Genomic DNA, 21,162 nt, shown 5'->3' with positions numbered 1-21,162 from the left:
CACTCCAGATTTTGGGAGAGCTCCATAGCCATTCTGAAATAAGAACTGGAGAACTGCTATAAGCAAAATCCTTACAGAAAGAGTGTATCTTATAGCTGAGTCTACAAAGGGGTAGATCTGGTTCTTTCTAGAGGGCATCTTGAGGATTATCCACAAAGAAGTAGGTTGAGAGTAAGATATGCCACCGTGACAATTGCCTATCTCAGCTAAGCAATGATTTATTCGTTCAACAAACATCTTCATGAGTGTGCCAAGAACAGTAGGGATATAGAGATGAGCAAGGCATAATATCTAACTTAAAGGTGTTTGGACAGTTTCTAGAGAAGCATACAACCTCTTATTGTAACAGGTGGAAAATATCCCAACAGGGACATCTGTGGGGTATTAGAGCAGTGCGGAGGGGAGCACAGAGGAGACCTAACTGACCTCTGGATGGTGAGTTGGTAGGTTAGAAAATGCTTCCAAAAAAAGAAAAGAAAAGAAAATGAAGTGGCATTTCATCTTAGTCTCAAAAAGAATGAGACACGATCAATTGGACAAGGGTAGAACAAAGCGTAGGTACAATAAACGGCATGAGAAAAGGTGTGGAACAAAGAGCACAAGCAAAAGAATCATTATAAATGCACAGAAGGTGAAAACGAGGAAAGATGAACCAGAGAGATAGACTATATACTCGTTTGTAATGTATGTCATGCTAGAGGCTGTGCGGCTTCTTCAGATGTGTTTTCACATTCAAGTTTGGGGCAGAAGGCAAGTTCAGGCTCATTTTCATTAGAGTTTTCAGTTTTATCAGTGTGCACAAATTTAAAGCCTTGTACTATTTTGATCCTGTGAGCTGAAATGTCTGGATGCTTTATTATATCAGTTTCCACTGGCTTCAAGAGTCTGTCTTCACCATTAACAATCATTCAGGTGAAAACTGAAAGACCGGTAACCAGCAGATGTCCCCCTCTATGACAACCAGCAGATGTCCTATCTTAGTGTGGCATGGAAGTTTTGTGGAGGAACGGGAGGAAAATTGTCTAAACATCAAGAGCCTATGTAAGGAAAAAATAGACCTTGTTTCTAATCCCAGTTCTGTAATAAATTACCACTGTGGCCCTAAAACATGTCACTTCACTACTTTGTACCTTGTTACGCCTGAGAAGCTAAACATGTTGTATAGGAGTGACCACAGAGCACCTTCCTCTCTAGCCAATCGCAGAGAGCTCGGTGACTCCAGGACACATATCCCCTCTTCAACAGGAGAAGAAGCTGTTTCAGAGGCAACTATTCCCTCCGAAACAGCTTTATGATGAAGGATCAGTGAAAGGACAGAGAAGGTATAACTTGAAAGGTAAGGGACTTTGCAGAAGAGCTGGTAAGCTCCTGACAGAGAGAACCCAGTCTGTCCATTCACTGATTTATCCACAGTGCCTACCCCAAGACCTGGCATAGGCTTAGGAAATATATGCTGACTAAATGAATGAATGAGGCTAATTTGTTTTCATATTTCTGTAGCTGCTGTGAATGATTTAAAAACATGATATTTGGCCCTGCAGGCCAAGATTTGATCCCAAGAGAAAGTAATTAAAATCATGTTAATAAATTTACTAAGGGGTAATGAAGAGGTCTGAGAGATTCATTTTAAATTCCTACCCAGAGGAGGAAAAAATAATAAAAGATGGTGGCAGCAGATAAATTGGAGAAAATTGTTTACTCGCAATTTTGTCCAGGATTAATTCTGACTTCCCCAAAGAATTATACCACAGAGATAGACTTGGATTTAACTCTCTTTCTTATAAAGTCTAATTTGTCACTTCAGTCAATTCATCAGTAATTTAATATGTATTGAGCACTGAATGCTGGACAAAAAAACAAGATTTTTTTGTTTTCTCCTTTAGAGTAAAGAGGTACGTAAATTAGTATCCAGTTGATATTTGAATTGACAAGCACTTTTAAGTCCTTTGGCCAGTGTCTACATTTGAACAGGATGTGCCCCGCACAAGGATGGAGAAGAGAGGGTGGGTGGGCACAGGGCTGACCATATTCTGCTCACCCAGTCATGTCCATGAGCACAGGGCTGTGCCCACTGGGAGGAAGGGGCACCCTCTTCTGAAGACGGTAGCCGGCTTCTTTATGTATTCTCCAGCAATCTGGTTTCTAAGAGGGATCGTTTACTTGCAATGCACATCTCAACAGGAGATAAAAGACAAGTAAGAGTATAAAGTTTTTGAAAACCTTAATACATTTTTAAATTCCAAGATTCTGAAAGAGACCTGTTTTATAATACTAATTGCTGTGTTTTACAAATAATAAAAAGATTGGTAAAGGATCAAATGGTTTAGTTTTTATGTTATTTTTGGTACAGTAAAAGTTCTTCCATTTTAGGGAAATAGATGGCTTTTCTTTTCAAGATCTTTGTTTTTTGACATTAAAAGCTGAATTATGTTTTCATATGCAAATAAATGGGAATGAATAATAGCTAACCTTTTCAGTTGTTAAAAAAGGTAAAAAGATTTCCATACTTGGATAGTGCATGTATTAAAATACAAAATAGAATTTTGTTGACATTTCTGTATGGCCATTTAATGGTTATATTTTGCACAGAAAACATAGACATTTATTCAGGGGAAAAAGCAGCAAAAGAAATATTTATGCATAATATAACAAATATATTTGAAAAAGTAATGTTCTAAAAAGTTTTCAAACCATTCATCATTCAATTACTGATATTTATCTGATAAAATAATTAGAATGTATTGAAATATTTTATTTGAGAATGTACATAATTAGCACATTAATACAGAATTGGAAATTACATTTTCAGAAATATTGTGTTCATTTTCTTCACCCACCAAAAGAATGTATTTAAATGTTTTTTAGCCATTATTCGTATAAAATTTCGAATATGGAACCTCACTATCTAAAACCCAAGTATGCTATCAATAGTGTGTTCTTACTGGGGTTAACAGGAGTATAGCGACAGGACCGTGGGCCTTTGAGTTAAGCACACTTGAGTGCAAATCCCGATTCTGTCACTTACACTCAGTTCAAAACTGGACAGGTCATTTGATCTCCCCTCAGATTCACTTTGGTCATTTGTAAAATAAGGTTGATAATATCCGCCTTTAAATAATATTGTGTGTTTTAATATAATAGTGTACCTTTTATATAATATTGTAAATATATATTTATAGGAAGAGAACATGCAAATAAAATCCCAGAAACATAATGGGACTTCTAAATTTTTTTAAGTTTTATTTACTAATTTGACATAAATAAATTATGTATATATGTACAAATCACATTTTCTTTATTCATTCATGTGTTGGTGGACACTAAGGTTGTTTCCATACCTTGGGTATTAAAAATAATGCCACAATGAACATGGGAGTACAGATATATTTTCAAGATAATGGTTTTGTTTTATTTGGATATATACTGTTTTCCATAGTGCTGTACCAGTTTATATTCCCATCAACAGAGAACAAAGTTTTCCTTTTCTCTACATACTTGCCAGCATTTATCTCTTGGTTTTTTGATAATAGTCCTAACAGGTATGATATGGTATCTCATGATTGTTTTGATTTGCAGTCCCTTGATGATTAGTGATATTTAGCACCTATTCATACTTGTTGGCCATTTGTATACCTTCTTTGCAAAAAAAAAAAAAAAAAAAAAAAAATTATTCAGGTCCTTTACCCATTTTTAATTGGGTTATTTGGTTGGGGGGGTTGTTTGTTTTGTTTTATTTTGTTTTTTGGGGGTTTTTTGGCCGTTGAGTTGAATGAGTTTTTTATATATTTTGGATATATGATTTGCAGATACTTTCATTTAGTGGGTTGCTTTTTCATTTTGTTGATTGTTTCTTTTGTTGTGCAGAAGCTCTTTAGTTGGATATAGCCCATTGTTGTGTTTTGGCTTTTGTTCCTTATGTTTTTGTTCCTTATATCCAAAAAATCATTGCCAAGCCAATGTCAAGGAATTTTTCCCTATGTTTTCTTCTCAGAGACTTCTAGCTTTAGGTCTTATGTTTAAATCTTTAATCCATTTTGACTTAATTTTTGTGAGTGGTATAAGACAGGGAACCAGTTTCATTCTCTTGCATGTGAATATCCAATTTTCCTAGTACCATTTATTAGACAGACTATCCTTTCCCCATTGAGTAGTTTTGGCTTTCCTGTCAAATATTAATTGATTGTATACACATGTTTTTTTTTAATTAATTAATTTATTATTAATTAATTTTTTATTTGAGTATAGTTGACACACTGTTACATTAGTTTCAGGTGTACAACTTAGTGATTCAACTTCTCTATGCATCATGCTATGCTCACCACGAGTATAGCTACCATTGTTCACCACACAGCGCTATTACAATATCATTAACTATATTCCCTATGATGTACCTTTTATTCACATGACTTACTCAATCCATAACTGGACCCTGTATCTCCCACTCCCCTTCACCCATTTTGCCCCTCCCTCCCATCCCTTTCCCTCTGGCAACCATCAGTTCATTGTTTGCATTTATAGGTCGGATTCTGCTTTTACAGGTGGTTTATCTCTGAGCTCTTGATTTTGTTCATTTGATCTTTGTGTTTGTTTTTATGCCAGTACTATAATGTTTTGATTACTATAGCTTTGCTACATAATTTGAAATCAGGAAGTGTGATCCCTTCAGCTTTGTTCTTTCTTAGGATTGCTTTGGGTATTGGAGGGGGGAGTTGTGGTTCTATATGAATTTGAGGATTTTTTTTCTATTTCTGTGAAAATCACCATTGGAAAAAAAATGAGAGATAAGCTCCCCAGGCTGTCATTGTAAGTGAAAGTGAGCTTCAACATCTCAGATTCTCTGTTGCTTCATATAAGACCAGGTACCTCTTGTAGATACCTGTGCTCAAACTCATCCTTATGAAATGTAATCTTTAAGTTAGGGCTTCAAAATCTGTAGACACTATGTCTAAACCTTATTGTTATAACAAAAAGTGCCCTATTGCTGCTAATTTATTCATTCATGAAATCAATCCTTGCTGACATCTACCAGGCCTTATGCTCAACCTTGGGGATTCAATGATGAATAGGAAAGATAAAATCCCTGTCCTCAGAGCCTACAAATTCTAGTAGGAGTGATAGACTATAAATAAGTAAATAAATAAATGAGTATGTAATTCCAAGTTATCCTATGTCTTGTGCCGATGTCCTCCAGCTGAAGACCACTGGAAATATCCTCACATGAAGTTGGGTTTACTGATACTGGGTATCTCATTACTTGCGAAATCATGTGGTTTCTCATTAAGGGGGTTTAAGTAGGGGCCTTTTACAGGACTTGAGCTTGTGTTAGGTGCTTTGGAGAATATTCCAGAAATGTAGTTTTGCTCTGGTTTGGGTGTTTTCAGAATGTGAAGGTGATTCCGAAAAAAAAAAAAAAAAAGAGGGCAATTTTTTTGGGTGTTATAATAGTTTTTATCCAGGAAGTGGAAGAACAGAGAAGAATTAAAGCAATAGTTGGTTAAGAAGCAGTGGTCACTCAAATTATGTGGGAAAAGAGGGTGGATGTCTGATCATTTTTGTGGTTTACAGTGTTCTTGTTTTTGTTTTTGTTTTGCTCAGACATGATTTGCTCAGAGTGGGTTTGTTGATTGTCTTTTGCCATCACAGTTAGAGTGATCTTGTCTAAAGTCTTAGTTCAATGGAATTATTCATGTTTAACAGGAAAAATCTGTGGCCTAGCTCTAGTGGTGCCAGGCCAACTCCCAGCTAATGGCTCTCAGTGACTGTTCTGTTTTGTTTTTCTTTTTCAAATATTAAAAAAAAAATAGAGCAAGTTAAATGCAGATATTGACTCATGAACGAAGGTTATTTAAGACAGGATGTTAAGAAAAGGTCTCATTGTACATATCATATGTGCAGAGATCTGGATGATCTGAAGAAATAAACCCTGAGAAGGCCAGCAGAAGACCGTAACAATTAAAATAATGGTTGAGATGTTGTATCAACCAGGTTAAAAAGTATAGTGCTTTAAGTAACTTAGAATGCATTTCTCTTTCAAGTAATGGTCTGGTTGGCCCAGGATGGTGAGGCAGCTTTTTTCCATGAAGTTGTTTAAGGAGTAAGCTCTATCAATCAATGCCATCTTCAAGAAAATGATATTCTTTGTGTGGTTAAAATAAATTCATATTTAAGACACAAAAAATGAGGAAAAAGTCAAAGTTTAGGGAATGAGGTTTCTGTTTAAGTTATAAAGGACCCACAAGTTGAACACATTTTTTTTTTTTCCCATTTGATATCCCATTGGCTCCAACTTAACCATTCCTACCTACATGTAGTCTCTAAGAGGGTGTTTTCACAGGCTCATCTAAGATAGAAAGTCAAAATGTTCAGGGTAACAAGAGAGTGATTTTAGTTTTGGCCCACAGAATCTAAGCCAAGTAAAAAGCACAGTGGGGTCATGAGTAGAAGGTGAAGAGTGAAGGAGGTTGAGATAATGGATTAGTTGGCATGAGAGTGTTAGGTTATATGACCTGGAAAGAGAAGATGACGTGTAGAGAGCAGAATGCTTACAATTGAGATTTTGGAGAGGTTGAATTTATTGGTAGTAAAAAGTTCCATGGTGTGACCATGAAGTGATTGATGATGAAATGGATTAAATGTTTATTACTGGAAGTGAAGATGTCATGAACAGGGAGATTATTGGATGGCTCTTGCACATGGACATGGAAGTCCTCAAGGACATTGAATGAAGCAAGTAATTAGGAGATCAGTAGTTGCTCAAAACAGAAGTTTAGTATGAAATTGTGTTATGCTCTGTAGTTTTTGAAAGAGAAAGAAGAAAATAAGATGAAAGTGGCTGGAAGAATGTCAAATATAGTGTATTATGAATATGTTCAAACTCCATTGTAGGCATTTTATATATATAAAACCATTTTATCCCCCTCCAAATCCCATTATTATCCACATTTTGTAGTTGAGGAAACAGAGGTTAAATAAGTTGTCCAGGGTTACTAGTGAAAAGTAGAGTTGAATCTGGACATTCTGATTCCAGAGTACACACTCATAAGCACTAGGAAATAGTTTTTGCCTTAGGATCAGGGAGTTGGACACTTTTTTTTTTTTTAAGATTTATTTATTTCAGAGAGAGAGAGAGCACAGGTGGGAGGGGCAGAGGAAGAGAGAATCTCAAGCGGACTCTGGGCTCAGCGCAGAGCCCAATGTGGGGCTCGATCTCATGACCCTGAGATCATGACCTGAGCCGAAATCAGAAGTCAGCTGCCTGACCAACTGCGCCACCCAGGCACCCTCCTTGGGCACTTTTTAATGTTGAAGCTGATAAGATGGTGAAAGACAGTTGAGTGGTGGTCATGAGAAGTCATGGTTTTACCAGAAGAAGTCAGAGACTACTACCCTGTTGTTATATCCTACTGAGTGGGGTTTAGCCTAGGGGTAGGGCAATCTTATCAAAAGTACATGGAGTTCTGAAGCCTCCTTCATTCCACAACTTCAATCCTGATATTTTCTCTCATATGTGACTATGAACTAGGTTGCAGCCCTGTGAGGAGAGCTCTTCCTAGACTTCTGTTAAGAGTGAGAATCTAAAAAGCCACAGCTAATGGTGGAATGTATAGACTGTGAGGGCTTATGAGACTGTAAGTATGGTCTTAAAAGAAATTTATGAGGAATTATTTCAAGTATTCCTTCTGCCTCAGAAATGTTCTTCTAGTTAGAAAAAATATTAGTCACATAAATTCTTCAGTCAAATTAAAAATAAAGCTATCATTTACTGGATCAAAGTGTGAGAAAAAAAAGTCTGTAAAGGGTAACTCTTCTAATGGAAGTAAATTTGTGGAGAAACGTGTTGCTTTTTATTAGCCATTAAGTTTATTTAATGGAAAGACAAATTCAGCTGAAGATCATTCATTAAGATAGGCATAATTAACAATAGTTTATTAATCATTCTTTTAAGATGATCCTATCTCACCACTATTACCTTCCCCATATCTGAGAGATTTATGTGAGTCTTGGAAAAGAACATGTAATTCTCTCAATTAAAAAAAAAATTGAATAATAAAAGAAGTACTATAACTTTGTTTTGAGTCAGTGATATCTATGCTAGGCTTTGCCATAGGACTCTGTTGTAATCCCTTATAATTTGGTTTAAATTTCAAACATTTTGACTATTTAAATAACCCATTAAGGGCTCTGCAAAATCACAAGATATTCTATATGTGACTTAATTACTATCTACTCCAATTACACACAACACATTATCATGCTCAAGATCTAGATTTATTTTAAAACATTTAGTCCAATTTATATTAATGCAGAAAAATCACAACCAATAAACCACGACTGTAGAAGAGACACAATAATTGTGTTCTGTCACATTACCACACAAATATAATTTGATATTTAATTAAAGGATGATCAATCACAATCACATGTAAATGAAATATTTATCTTCTCAGTAGTAGTAAGAACCTCTTTTGAGTATGTAAGGTCTTCTGGGTTTATTCTCATACAGCTGCCGTTTCAGAATGTAAGGGATTTTTCTCTTTATAACTTCTTCCTTTTCATTTTTGTCATTTCCAGCATCAAGAACATCTTCCTGAATTAACTGCAAGATAGGCAGAATAGAAATCAAACTTAGATGCATGACATCTTCCAGAGTATTTTTCTACATTTTATCTCTTTTGCTATTCAGACAGTTAAGACCCATGTGGATGAGCTATATGAGGTTTAAAGCAATTAAATGTTTTGTCCAAGGACAGATGACTATCAACTGACTGAAACAGGATGAGAACATGGTTTTTTCTGACTCTCTGTTCAAGGCCACACACTAATACCTCCAACTGATGCAACATGCCCAGTAAGTCTATGAGTATTTTTCAGGCTGTAGTTTATGATAGACGAAAATGTTATGAAAATATATCATAAATCACAACAAATATAGAATTTTGAATTTAGTAAGCCAAGTTTGGCCTCAAAAGGCAATAGGATTTTGTGTTCTCTTTGGTTAATTACTGACTTGACTTGAAAGCCATTCCAAAGATCCATTTCTTAATCAAAGGGAGAGGAATGCCTGTTCTGTCTAACTTAGTTGTAGAAATTAACACATGTGAAAGCTCTGTTTAAATAGTAAAGATCTCTTTAGATTGTGGTGCCTAATAATTAGAAGCAAGTTCAAATTCAATAACTTAAGGGAGTTCATTTCCATGTAGAATCTAACCTAATATCTCATTGAATATGCCACATTCTAAAATTAGTTCTGAACACCTTTTTCTGATACAGTTCTGAATAAAAAATTTCAGCTAACAGAAAATGTTTAAGAATTCATCCCAGAATTTTGCACTTAATTTGTGTGAAATTTTTAAACAAATGTTCAAGATAAGAATTGTATTTGTATTTGTGATTGTCTTCTAAACTTTGGGGTCATAAGAAATACTAAGAGGAGACTAAGTTTTTAATTATAATGCATGTGCATTGAATTGTATCACCAAGTACTTTATTTCAACCCACAGCATTCAGTTTCAGAGAAGGTAAAACAGGTACTGTCAGACAATCTAGTTTCTTAATCTTATGTTTCTCTGTGAACATAGTCTGTAATTATTCATATTATGTTCTGAATGGTATTATCATTTTTTTAAATCACTCAATAACATTTAAAATAATAAAAGTTCTAATTTTATGTGTGCCTGATTTGTGTGTATCATAGTTTATTGAGTTGTTGTTGTTGTTGTTATTGTTGTTTTTAATTCCTGGATAAATAATACACAATTGACATTTCCCTATGTTAAAATTAGCATTTTTCAAGTTTTATTGACTTAAAGAATATTTTAAAGACCTAAGCTATTTAGCTGGAATCGGAATTAAGGGATGAGTAAGCCACCAAGTAAAATTAAAACTAGTTTTTTTGTTTTTCATTTAGAAAACATCTTTTTGCTTATAAGTTAGAATAAACACTAGAAATTCTGTTTTGCATTTCTTCTTTTCCACAGGGTATCTTTGTGATAGTCATTTATAGAGATCGCTATATTAGCAGGAAAGGCACCCTCGGATTTCCAATGTTGGTGTAAACCCAAAATACAAAACATTAAGCAAATTTCTCTTAGAGGTTAATACGAAAGAAATGGTTCCCTTGTTGGGAAATTTTTAATTTTTTTTCTTTAAAGCATTTTCATTTCTCTTTTCCCCCTTCAAACAAATATTTCAAAACCAAAGGCAGTAAATCACTAGTATTTAATACAACTGTTTTATCCTACTTCAGTGTAGTTCTTTTTGTATAATGGATTTTGGATGTCTTGGCTGTGGTGGACCTAGTTTAGATGCTAAAGACCTGAAATCTATGTATTCAATTGAAATAGGAATATATATATATATTTTCCAGTTTTACTTGCCTAATATATTCAAATACAAATGGAATGTTTTGTGTTTTGTGCTTGTTTATAAACACACATGACTTGGTGTTTCTAAGAAAACATTTTGAGTCCTTAAATTTTGTAGGCATGCCACCACCAAAAATTGCCTGAATATGCCATCCATTTAAGCACAATAAAATCATGTGGATCAAATCTGCCTTAAGATATACCCCCCTTTTAAGATTGAAGAAAAAATATTTTGCTCCAAATATTTGAAGATCTGAAGGAATGTTAACCTCAACACGTGGTTTATTCTTTTTTAATATTTGTAAGTCTTCCTGTTATGATAATGATCAGGGTAAAAAAAAAAAAATCAGTACAAATGAAAGTTAACTAGTATATGGATAATTACATTCGTATTTTGTTTTTGCTTTACCTCCCATTGTTGAAAGGCCCTGCTGTGACAGATTTTTTGGAGCTGGTATATTGTCAGCATTGCTTCCAAGCTAAAGCCATCTAAGGCAATGGGAAATTTCCTTCTTGTAATAAGCTCCTCTTCACGAAACTCTCCTGTTTCCTCGGCTTGGTTGTTCAGGTTATTTACAAAACTGCAAACATTTAGCAGGGTCATTTTCCAAGAAGAAACGCTTGCTTTACTGATCTGAAGTATAGAAAAAAATAGGTACTTAAAATTAAAAAAAAAAAGTAGTTAAAACTTGTATTATATGAATAAGAAATAAATTTCCCTTGTGCTAAGTCATTACATTTTAGGGCCTAATTGTTACTCTAGCCTAATAATTACACTGTTATTTATTTAGTAACTTTATATCACCAAATTGATTATATTTCTATTTTTAAAAATGTAATACAGTTATACACATGCGCACAAGCACACATAAATGAGTAAAGCAAAAAATAGAAATAATAGTAAGTATAAATATGCAAATATATGTATACATCACAGATGAAAATACTAAAACTACCATTCTCTTTGGTATACTTCAACTTAGTGTCTAATGGAGCATGGACTATGATGATACTAATAGATTTGGACAATTACAGTAGTGTAAGATCACTAATCCATTCCACACATTGATAGTTCTCATAGGCAGCATCATTGTTGATCAATATATTTATTTGCAAATTATAATATTTTCTAGAATTACCATTTTTTAATAAGATCTTATCCAAAATCACTATTACCATCAACAACTTTCCTATGTGCTAATAACAATCAATGAGGAAACATAAGGACTTAGGAGAGCCAAAATGCAAAATAATAAAAATTAACAAAAATTTCAAACGGCATAGATGAAGAAAAGCATACATTTTTCCTAAAGACACACACACATAGATGGGAATGACCACATAACCATGATGGGAGGATTCAAAAACAGTAATATCACATGTCAATTCTCTCTGAATTACTCCCCACCTGTAATGCAATTTTGAATCAAAGTTCCAATTTGGAAAACATGGGGAGACTGGAATTTGGAGGTGGGGATTTGGCAAAATAATTATAATGTTAATTTGGAAGTATGAATGTGTGAGAATAACCAAGAATATTTAGAAAAATGAAAAGGTAATGAGGAGGAACTTATTCTACCAGATATTGAAATGTATCTGAAAGGCTCAGTAATCAAAGGAGTGAATTAATAGAGCAAGAGTAAACATTAGACCCAACAGGAAATAATATCCTAAAATTGGTCCAAGTACAAATGAATGTGTAGCATATAGCAAAGTTTGCATTTGAAATCCTTGGGACAGGTGGCTACCAGGAAATCTGGACTTAGATCTAGTTATAACTTTCTTGACATATTGTTGTTTAACAGTATCCAGATGGGTTAAATATGAGTAAAAATAAAATAGTGTCTAAATATATAGAATTTGCTTTATAAACCCAAAAAGGTATTATTAAACAAATATCCAAACCACAATCCACAATGAAAAGGATAATTTTAAATACATAAATGTGTAGAACATCTCTGGAAAATTAACAGTCTGAACCAACATCAGAAGCAAGATATATTGTAAAAGCTGCCCCAGAATGTTAATATCCTTAACACAGGTAGAGAGAGCTCTTCAAAAAGAAATTGTTGAATCCACCAATTAAAAAAAAAACTAAAAAAATTTAAACTTTAGATAAGTAAAATGAGTGAACAAGTCAGAATCACTCCTCAAAAAAGAAATATGTGGAAAGATGTTCAACTTGGCCACCACCAGATCAGAAGATTTTCAAAAGAATAGGCATACTCATTTGGTGTAGTTATAGGAACATGAGGAGACAGACACTTCCTCTTCTAAATATTTGTTAGTCTGGGTGTAGATTGTTGTAACTTTTTTTTTTTTTAAAGATTTTATTTATTTATTTGACAGAGAGAGAGACACAGCAAGAGAGGGAACACAAGCAGGGGGAGTGGGAGAGGGAGAAGCAGGCCTCCCGCCGAGCAGGGAGCCCGATGTGGGGCTCGATCCCAGGACTCTGGGATCATGATCTGAGCCGAAGGCAGACGCTTAACAACTGAGCCACCTAGGCGCCCCTGTTGTAACTTTTTAAAGGGTGTTTTGCATTACAATTCAAAGTGTGCACACTCTTTGATTAAGATTTTATTTGAAGAACATGCAAATATTTGAGTACAAAGATATTCACTTGAAAACATTATTATGATATATAATAATATAATATATGAAGGTTTTAATCAGTTTGGAAATCCTTTCAGCTATACCCCGTGAATACAGTTATCCAGCCATGGCTTAAACTTTTCTGCTATGGGAAACTTGGAGAGGACATACTCCATTGTCTGGCAGCAACACCTTATATCATGCCAATTAATGGAATACCATATTTTTACATTTTGAAAGCTCTTTATAGATCATCTAATTGAGTGTTTTCTCAAGTGTACTCCTTAGAACACCAGTTCTGCACTCACTGTTTTTCCAAGAGTTCTACTGTCAAGTAAATTGGAAAACTTGAATTTAAAGAAAATTTAAAGATTTCTTGAACTTTGGTATCCTCAGAGCTTTTAACTTGCAAATATTCATTGTAACTTTTAATTTTATTTATGTATTTTTAAATATTTTATTATTTTTAAGTAATCTCTACACCCCATGTGGGGCTCAAACTCACAATCCCGAGATCAAGAGTCGCATGCTCTACCTACTGAGTCAGCCAGGGGCCCCATTGTAACTTTTTAATGGTGTCAATATAGTATCAAATGTTTCCCAAACTAATTTGACCACAGAATGCTTTATTCATAAAATATTTGTTGGGACTAGTGTTATCTGGTTACTTTTTTGGATGAGGAAACTGAATTAATCATCTGGTTTCCTTCTGCCAGTTAAAGTAGTCAACTACACGACTCAGTAATTATTTAAGGTCCCATTAGTCCCTGTCATACCTAGGAAGCCCAGCAGAGAGAGCACTACTGACTAAAGGATGTCTAAGTAGGAATCTTGCATTTGAGAACACTTTGTATAAGGTTTCACTATTTCATTCAAAAAATGGCAAAGACTCTCTTTCTTTGAATCAGGCTCCTCTGAGCCCCCTTCTTGACGAGGTCCCAACTTTGGGCTCTGTCCTTGGTCTCCTTAGTCCAGTTTTAGCAAGAATCATGCTGAGTCAATTTACACATGTACATGCCTCTCACCCTTGGTATCTGATCACCCTAGATACCTGATCAAATATCAGATACTTTAACACATTTCTGTCCTTAATATCAGAATCCTGTTGTGTCTTCTAGCAAGAATTCTTCTAGCCTTAATGTTTCCTCTTATTCCATCCACTGAGCCCCACTCTGCCTCAGCTATAAATGCACACTTGCCCTAGTTGTATTTGGAATTGAGCCAATCTCTGCAAAACCCCCATTTCAGTAGCCCTCTTGGCTAAAGTCTTCCATACTACCTTTAGCTGGCATCATGAATAATTTTTCTTTAATAATAAACATTCTTAATTATCAAATTATTTTATACAAATGTTTATAATAGACCTAAGCCTATAGATAAGAAATTTAGAATATTATCTCTTCTTGTTTTCAAGATAAGGAAAACAAGAGTATTTGTGGTTCTTACCTAGCATTACTTGATTTAAGTTTTTAATACTAAATAAGATTCTGGTCGAACTTTTGTTACCTTAATTAAATGGGAGCTAATCTATATGACCAATACTCACTCCCTGTACATTGAACTCAGATGAGGTCAGCAAATTGTGAATTCAAACATTTCACTGAATTGAAAATAATTTAAGCCATCTGTGGTGGAGCTCTGAAGTTTCGTAGTTGAATACAAAATGGAAGGGTTAGTAATGAATCCTAGATTCCCATTGTTAGTTCAGAAATACTTATTAAACTCTTACTGTATACTAGGCATTAAGTTTGACCATAGAAAATTACAACATTGTAGCAGCTTTTTGAGATCCTGAAGAAAACATACTATACCAGGTTCTCTTTCTTAATAGAACAATATGAAAGTACTAGCCCTGGTAATAAAGAGAATTGTATTGTGAGAAAAAATTATCTTCCCCTTTTCAAGCTATGAATTCTCTCTTGACCTTCTGTGGCTTAAGTAAAATTTGCCATTAGCATTTCCCAAAGTAGTCTAAATAGCTTTACTTTAAAACTGAAATTGCTCACATATTTTACCTTTAAAATGGAAAGAAGAAACCTGAAGCTTTCTGAAGCTTTTAATAATGGAGTTCTACCAGTATCAAATACTATTCTCTTAAATTTTTAAATGTGGTAATTTAGTTAAAATGATCGTAAGTTTGGAGTTTTCATTTGCATAGAACTCTACTCACACCAAAAATCAACTGAGTCAAAGAGAAATAAACGATAGTAGTTTTGTGAAAAATAAGGAATGAATTGAGCGTTCTGTTCCCATCCTAGCAGCAAAACTGAAATAATGATGCTTCTGGGTGCTTTCTCATTATAGACTGTATTTTACTTTTCTCAATTAAAAGGAGACAATGCGATTCCATTTTTTTTTCCATGATGCATTTTCGAGACATATTCCAAGACTAAATAAAAGAAAAAAAAATTATTGTGCCGATATTTTTATGTATTTCTTTTAAGAGAAAAACCAAACCACTCCATAAACTGGAATTGTTTTTCCCTTGTAACTCCAGAGAACTCCACGCTTTCACAAAGTAACTAACACTTCCCAAACTATACTACATTTTAGAGATTATTTAGGAGTTTTATGTGTCAATGTAAACTTAGAATTATAGGAGTAAAATCTCTACTGAGAAACTAAGGCATTCCAATCTGCCCCATTTTTAAACATAGACTATTGGCTTTACTTGTCTTCCTATTTTTGAGTTGAGGTAATTGTCACCGTTGCTATTCAGACTGAGTATTAAACAAGGGATCCATTATCTTAAGGTTATTATTTAGTTATTGAGTTTTAATGACTAAACTAAATTTGATCTTTCCTGATATGAAGCCTACCAAATTATGAAAAAAATTGGTTTCAATCCATTCAACTTTTGTAGATCTGGGCAATGGTAAAAATATATGCACTCGAATTTTCCCCAAATGTCTTTTAAGGATCATAGTAGACAACATATCTTTGTTAGCTTTCAGATAATGATGTCTTATATTCTCAAATACAGACAAGAAATGGGTATTTCCCCTTCAAACCCACTATCAAAGATAATTCTACAAATATAATAGGGATTGTTGTACCTAGAACATGCTTATCCAATTAGGGAAGAGAAACGTGAGGTGACAGGACCTGAGTTGGAGTATTGCTTCAAAAATTAGACAGGAGTTTTGAGCACTGACTTTCTTTCTTTTTTTTTTTTTTTTTTTAAAGGTTTTATTTATTTGACAGAGAGGGAACACAAGCAGGAGGAGTGGGAGAGGGAGAAGCGGGCTCCCTGCTCGGCAGAGAGCCCGATGCGGGGCTCGATCCCAGGACCCTGGGATCATGACCTGAGCCGAAGGCAGACGCTTAACGACTGAGCCACCCAGGCGCCCCGTGAGCACTGACTTTCTTACTATAACATCTGTTGAATCCTTTGCATTGATATCTCAGTGCTTATAATAGTAATTGTACCAAGGGTCCGCCTCAACTCAAAATTTATTTTTCTTTGAGAAACGTCTTTCGGTTGGGAACACTTTTTCCATTCCTGCTTTAGATACACACTGATCGACTCACCCCGGCTAAATCAATACTGTGTGGTCGCACGGTAATCAGGTGTTTTCTAATTGTGTTTTATTCCTAGGTACAGGTTGGGATCTAGGACTCTTGTTCTCAAGACACCAACAGAGAAATAACAGGTACGGGTATACAAAATTTCACTTGGTTCCATAAAAACCATAAACAAGTGTAGATGATACTTCTGTTATAGGGGGAATGTAAATCTAGCCCCAACCCCAGCGTTTAAAAATAAGGAAACGAAGGCAAGCGATGTTAACGAAGCCCCTTGCTTAAGATCAAATAGTTCGTAAATTCACAGTTGGAGGATTAGATCTCCAAGCTTCTGTTTGCAGTCTACTGCTCTTTAGTTTCTACCACATTTATTTCATGAGTTGTCATGAACTTTCATTTTTAATTTAGAACTCCATTGTACTCTTCCCAATATAACCAAAATGTCAACTTCATTTTCCTGAATGGATTTAACTTGAGGCATACCTTTTGCCATACACGATGTGATAGGAATGGAAACAGGATTCCTTTAAATACATTTTCATCTCCACATAAATAATATGTGACTACCTAATTAAAGTTGCAATATGCTGATTGATAGTCACTATAATTTCGTTCCCTTTTGCATCAACACCCTTAACTCCTTTGAACTCAAGGAAAAGTTTCCCGAGAAAGGAAATGCCTCTTGATGAACTTTTCAGTCTTGACGAGAAGTTATTAACTATAGGAAAAAGACACCATGTTTATAATGAGAGCTTATATGTTCTTCAGTCCTTGGTTAAAGAAAAGAAAAAGTTACCTTTGATGTATGCATATTGGTCAATAAATCTGCTTCTAATGCTTTCATTTCCTCTTCTGAATCTGAGTAAAATCAAAACCACATGTTTACTATATAACATATATCAAATAATTGTAACCTACAGATTTTAGATTAATCTCAAAAAAATTTAGTCTTAGAAGCTTATTGTTTTTCTATGCACTTATTATCCTTAAAATAATATTCAGAAAAAAATAATTATGGTTTTATTTTGGGCTAACAGGCAGCTAGAATAATAAAAACACTCCTAAGAAAATAAACACATGATTACATACCAAAAGAGCTATTGACGTATTGGAGTTGTTTAATCTCTGAATCTCAGTATTTAAAAAAAAAAAAAAACTGATTATATCATATAGTAGAGATTTCATAAAAAATGCTGGTTAATTTTTACCAGCAATAGTTTATATATATAGAATATATGCATATTGATATTTTTAAAACAACATAATGAAAAGATGTGTACAAAATGTTTTTCAAAACCAAGGGGAATTATTTACTGATCATTTTAGAAAAAGAAAGACACTGAGATTTAGTGAACTTGAGATGCTATTTTACAAAACACTTGGAAAGATTTGTTTTTCTACTTTAAATAAGAATTTAGAATTATGTGTATTTAGCTATTTTATCACAGGCTATTAAGCAAATTGGTTAAGCCAAAATGGGGTTGTCCATCAATACATGTGTAATTGTGTTGAAAATGGACTTCTGACTTTTATTAGGATATCCTTTCCAGTTTCCCCCAGTGAATATATTGCAGAGAAGAAAACTTTAGAAAATACTGTAAGTAATAGAAATAAAGTTATAGAACATCATAATTACATGACTTCATTCATACTCACTGATCTGTCATAAAACAAAGCAGATGTTAAAATGACTATCTTCCTTGCAGTACACACTGTTTTTGAAAAGAAGTGTCACACTTAGAGTAACCACTTGTTAAATTGTATCCAGGACCTAAGTTACACCAGAGCTCTTTTTGCCCTATTTGTTCAAGGCCAGTCTGTTTCTCAAGGGAATGACAAATTCCTTTAGCCATTTATGAAAAATGTATATCAAAATCCCTACAAATTCTGGCTGATCACAGCAAGAAGCTCCAAGAGTTAATAAACACAGTGTTTAATCAATAGTCTAATTTTTCTCATACACTCTAAATATACCTTTAACCTCATGTAATAGACAAAATCATAATTGTAGAAAATTTGGTATTTATATCATTAAAAATTTTGCAAAGTTAGAAGCTCAAGATCTTTTTCTCATGATTAAAATAAATTAAAAATTTTGCAAAGTAACATTTATGTCTTCTGCTAGTTTTAATTTCATAATTTAAATAAAATCATAAAAGGAGTTTGAATTAAATATTTCAATGTCATATTACTAAAATATAAAGGTATACAACAAGCTAAATGATTTTTGCTGCATTTATCCCCTATTCTTTTTCCCCACTTTGATGTGATATTGCAATATTATAACATTACATGTTACTCTTTTAAATTTAAGTCTTATTTTCAAGATAAGTTATTGGTAGATATTTAGCAATACACGGCTTCTTAATGATCACATGCAAAACACTCTATAGGTAAATAATTCCCATTAATATAACTATACCAATTTTCCAGTTACATTTTGCATGAACTTAAACAACATGCAAAAAAATTAAATTAATTGTATGCTTATTTGTCACATAGAAAGACTATACAAAATGTATTATCTAACAGTACTTGGAATATTTTTATATTTTTTAGAAATAATTTTCTATAAATAATGGTTCATTCATTTACTCATTAAACATCAGTTTTCACTTTATCTTAACATACACACATAGTTAAGAAAATAATTGGGGGAGGGAGAAGCCACTGCTTCATAAAAGAATGACTGAGGATGAGAAAAAGCATTTTGAATGGAATGGGTTTTAACTATGGGTTCTCACTTTGACAGGTAATGCAGCTACACTTCTCATCAGATTTTGACCAGCCTAATTTAAGTTCTCCACAGTTTTTTCTACTCTGGTGGCTACATTCCAAGGGGAGGGCATGAAATGTTTCATTGAAATCTCTTTTATTACCTTGCAGATTTAAAAAGAGAAATGAAATCTTTCAGTTCTTGTAATCATAAAGACAGAGAAATAATATATTCAGTTTCTATCTCTAAAAAGCAAATCCAGAATAAAGGAAAAACTCTTCTCCCTGGATGAATTAACATAAGTAGCAGTATAGTGCAAAAAAAGAAAAAAATCACCTCAGGGAACTGTGAAATGCAGCTGAGCTTACCTGAGCACAGACTCCAAGAGCTGAAAGCCAGAAGTATCACGCATGCCAGCTGGATTTTCATTCCTGCTATCATCTCCTTGAGCCCTCTAGCAAGCCAAGTCCATAAACGTCACAGACACACCGAAGGGGGCTTTCTCTAGCGCTTCCTCTTGCCTTCAGCTGACTTGGAAAGTGAACTATGAGAGATGCTTTGGCCATTCCCTATATATACATGCAGAAAGATGATGTCATGATAGCACAAGGATTATCTTTTCTGGATGTGCCCTCCTTCATCTCTATCCCTCCTCTCCTCTCTCCACTTCCTCCTCCCCTTTTCCTTTGTCCCCCCACCCTCCTCCCCCACTTCTGAACTTCAAACGAAAGCGTGACATCTACCCTAATTGCCACTGTTGCTCCAGATTTCTGACGCACAGGAATCATTCAAAAGCAATTCCATATAGAGCACATTGGGAAAAAAACAAAAAATTTACAGTGCCTCTCTTTCCCCATTTCCTCTCATTTCTGACTCCAAGAAGTTGTCATTTTGATTTTGTGAAGCATGAGCTCTGTTATTTCTAATATAAGCAAAGTCTCCAGGATGAATGCATGAAATCAATAATTCTTAAGCTTTGGAAGTCTTAAAGAGTTGGGGTTCTTTTCTGATAACCCACACTTGTGAGCAAATGTTTTGTGGTTTAGGGACAAATACAGGTTTTAGATAATGAATACTAGAAGAAGGAAGAAAGTGGAAGATAATCAGAGAATAAGTTAAGGTATAGGGATTAAGCAAAAAAAAAAAAAAAAGGAAGAAAACAAAAAAACAAAAGACTAGTAGCTCTAAGGAATAGGACGTTATTTCTTAACAAATTGAAAAGTTTTTATTTTAAGTAACTAGGAGAATGACTGAGTTATGTATGCTGACTTTTGGTTAAATGTCTTACAAAAACAATGTCATGTTTATGAAATCCAACTATAAACTATTTATGTGGAAATACATATTATTATATCCCTGAGGTTTTCTGATACTTTACTCTTTTCTCTCTGCATTGCTCTGCTCCTTTTAGATTCATTGATGTTAATATTCTTTTTATAATCCCCTTCTCACTGGTTTTCACCATTGCATCAATTTTTTTCTCCTGTTATAGTCATAAAAATGAAATTGTTCTTTTGGAAAGGAAACAATCCTAAACAATCACCATCCACCAAAGTCAGATTTCTAAGACAATGTCTTTGCATCATATTTTATAAATTACAATGATACTCATTTCATCTCTGGGTTCTCAGAAAAAAAAATTGCTCAAAATATCTTTTGGAATGAAGCTTTCTTCTTGTATTAAGTATTTCAGGATACACGGAGTGATCTGAAAAGGGGATGCTATTAGGAATGTGAATATTTGAAGGTAAAAGTATCTGAGACTTTTTCACTTTTAAATATATCAGTCATGTAATAACAATAGAGAAAAACCTGGATTATTTTCTATAGAGAGTTGATTTATATTTTATGGTATATTGTAAGAGATTAACTTCTCTATTTTACCTTAAACTTAAGAAAATGGTTTAATTCCAAACAGTAATTATTTAAAACATCAAGGAATCATTTGTATAATTTGATGTT

At 34.0% G+C, this 21,162-nt stretch overlaps 1 protein-coding gene across 1 annotated transcript; it reads right to left on the bottom strand.

The window, feature by feature from the left end:
• Nucleotides 1-8,254: 8,254 nt before the first annotated feature.
• NTS (neurotensin) lies at nucleotides 8,255-19,778 on the bottom strand. Its single transcript, XM_032416729.1, has 4 exons — nucleotides 19,569-19,778; nucleotides 17,281-17,342; nucleotides 10,774-10,998; nucleotides 8,255-8,596 (listed from the first exon to the last, which is right to left on the bottom strand). The coding sequence occupies exons 1-4, from the start codon at nucleotides 19,639-19,641 to the stop codon at nucleotides 8,444-8,446; spliced, it is 513 nt and encodes a 170-aa protein (XP_032272620.1). The 5' UTR covers nucleotides 19,642-19,778; the 3' UTR covers nucleotides 8,255-8,443.
• Between the last annotated feature and the right edge of the window lie 1,384 nt (nucleotides 19,779-21,162).

Source organism: Phoca vitulina, unplaced genomic scaffold (assembly GCF_004348235.1).
Source record: "Phoca vitulina isolate PV1807 unplaced genomic scaffold, GSC_HSeal_1.0 scaffold19, whole genome shotgun sequence".
Classification (NCBI taxonomy): domain Eukaryota; kingdom Metazoa; phylum Chordata; class Mammalia; order Carnivora; family Phocidae; genus Phoca; species Phoca vitulina.
The sequence above is the reverse complement of the archived record's forward strand: the minus strand, read 5'-3'. Positions and strand labels throughout refer to the sequence as shown.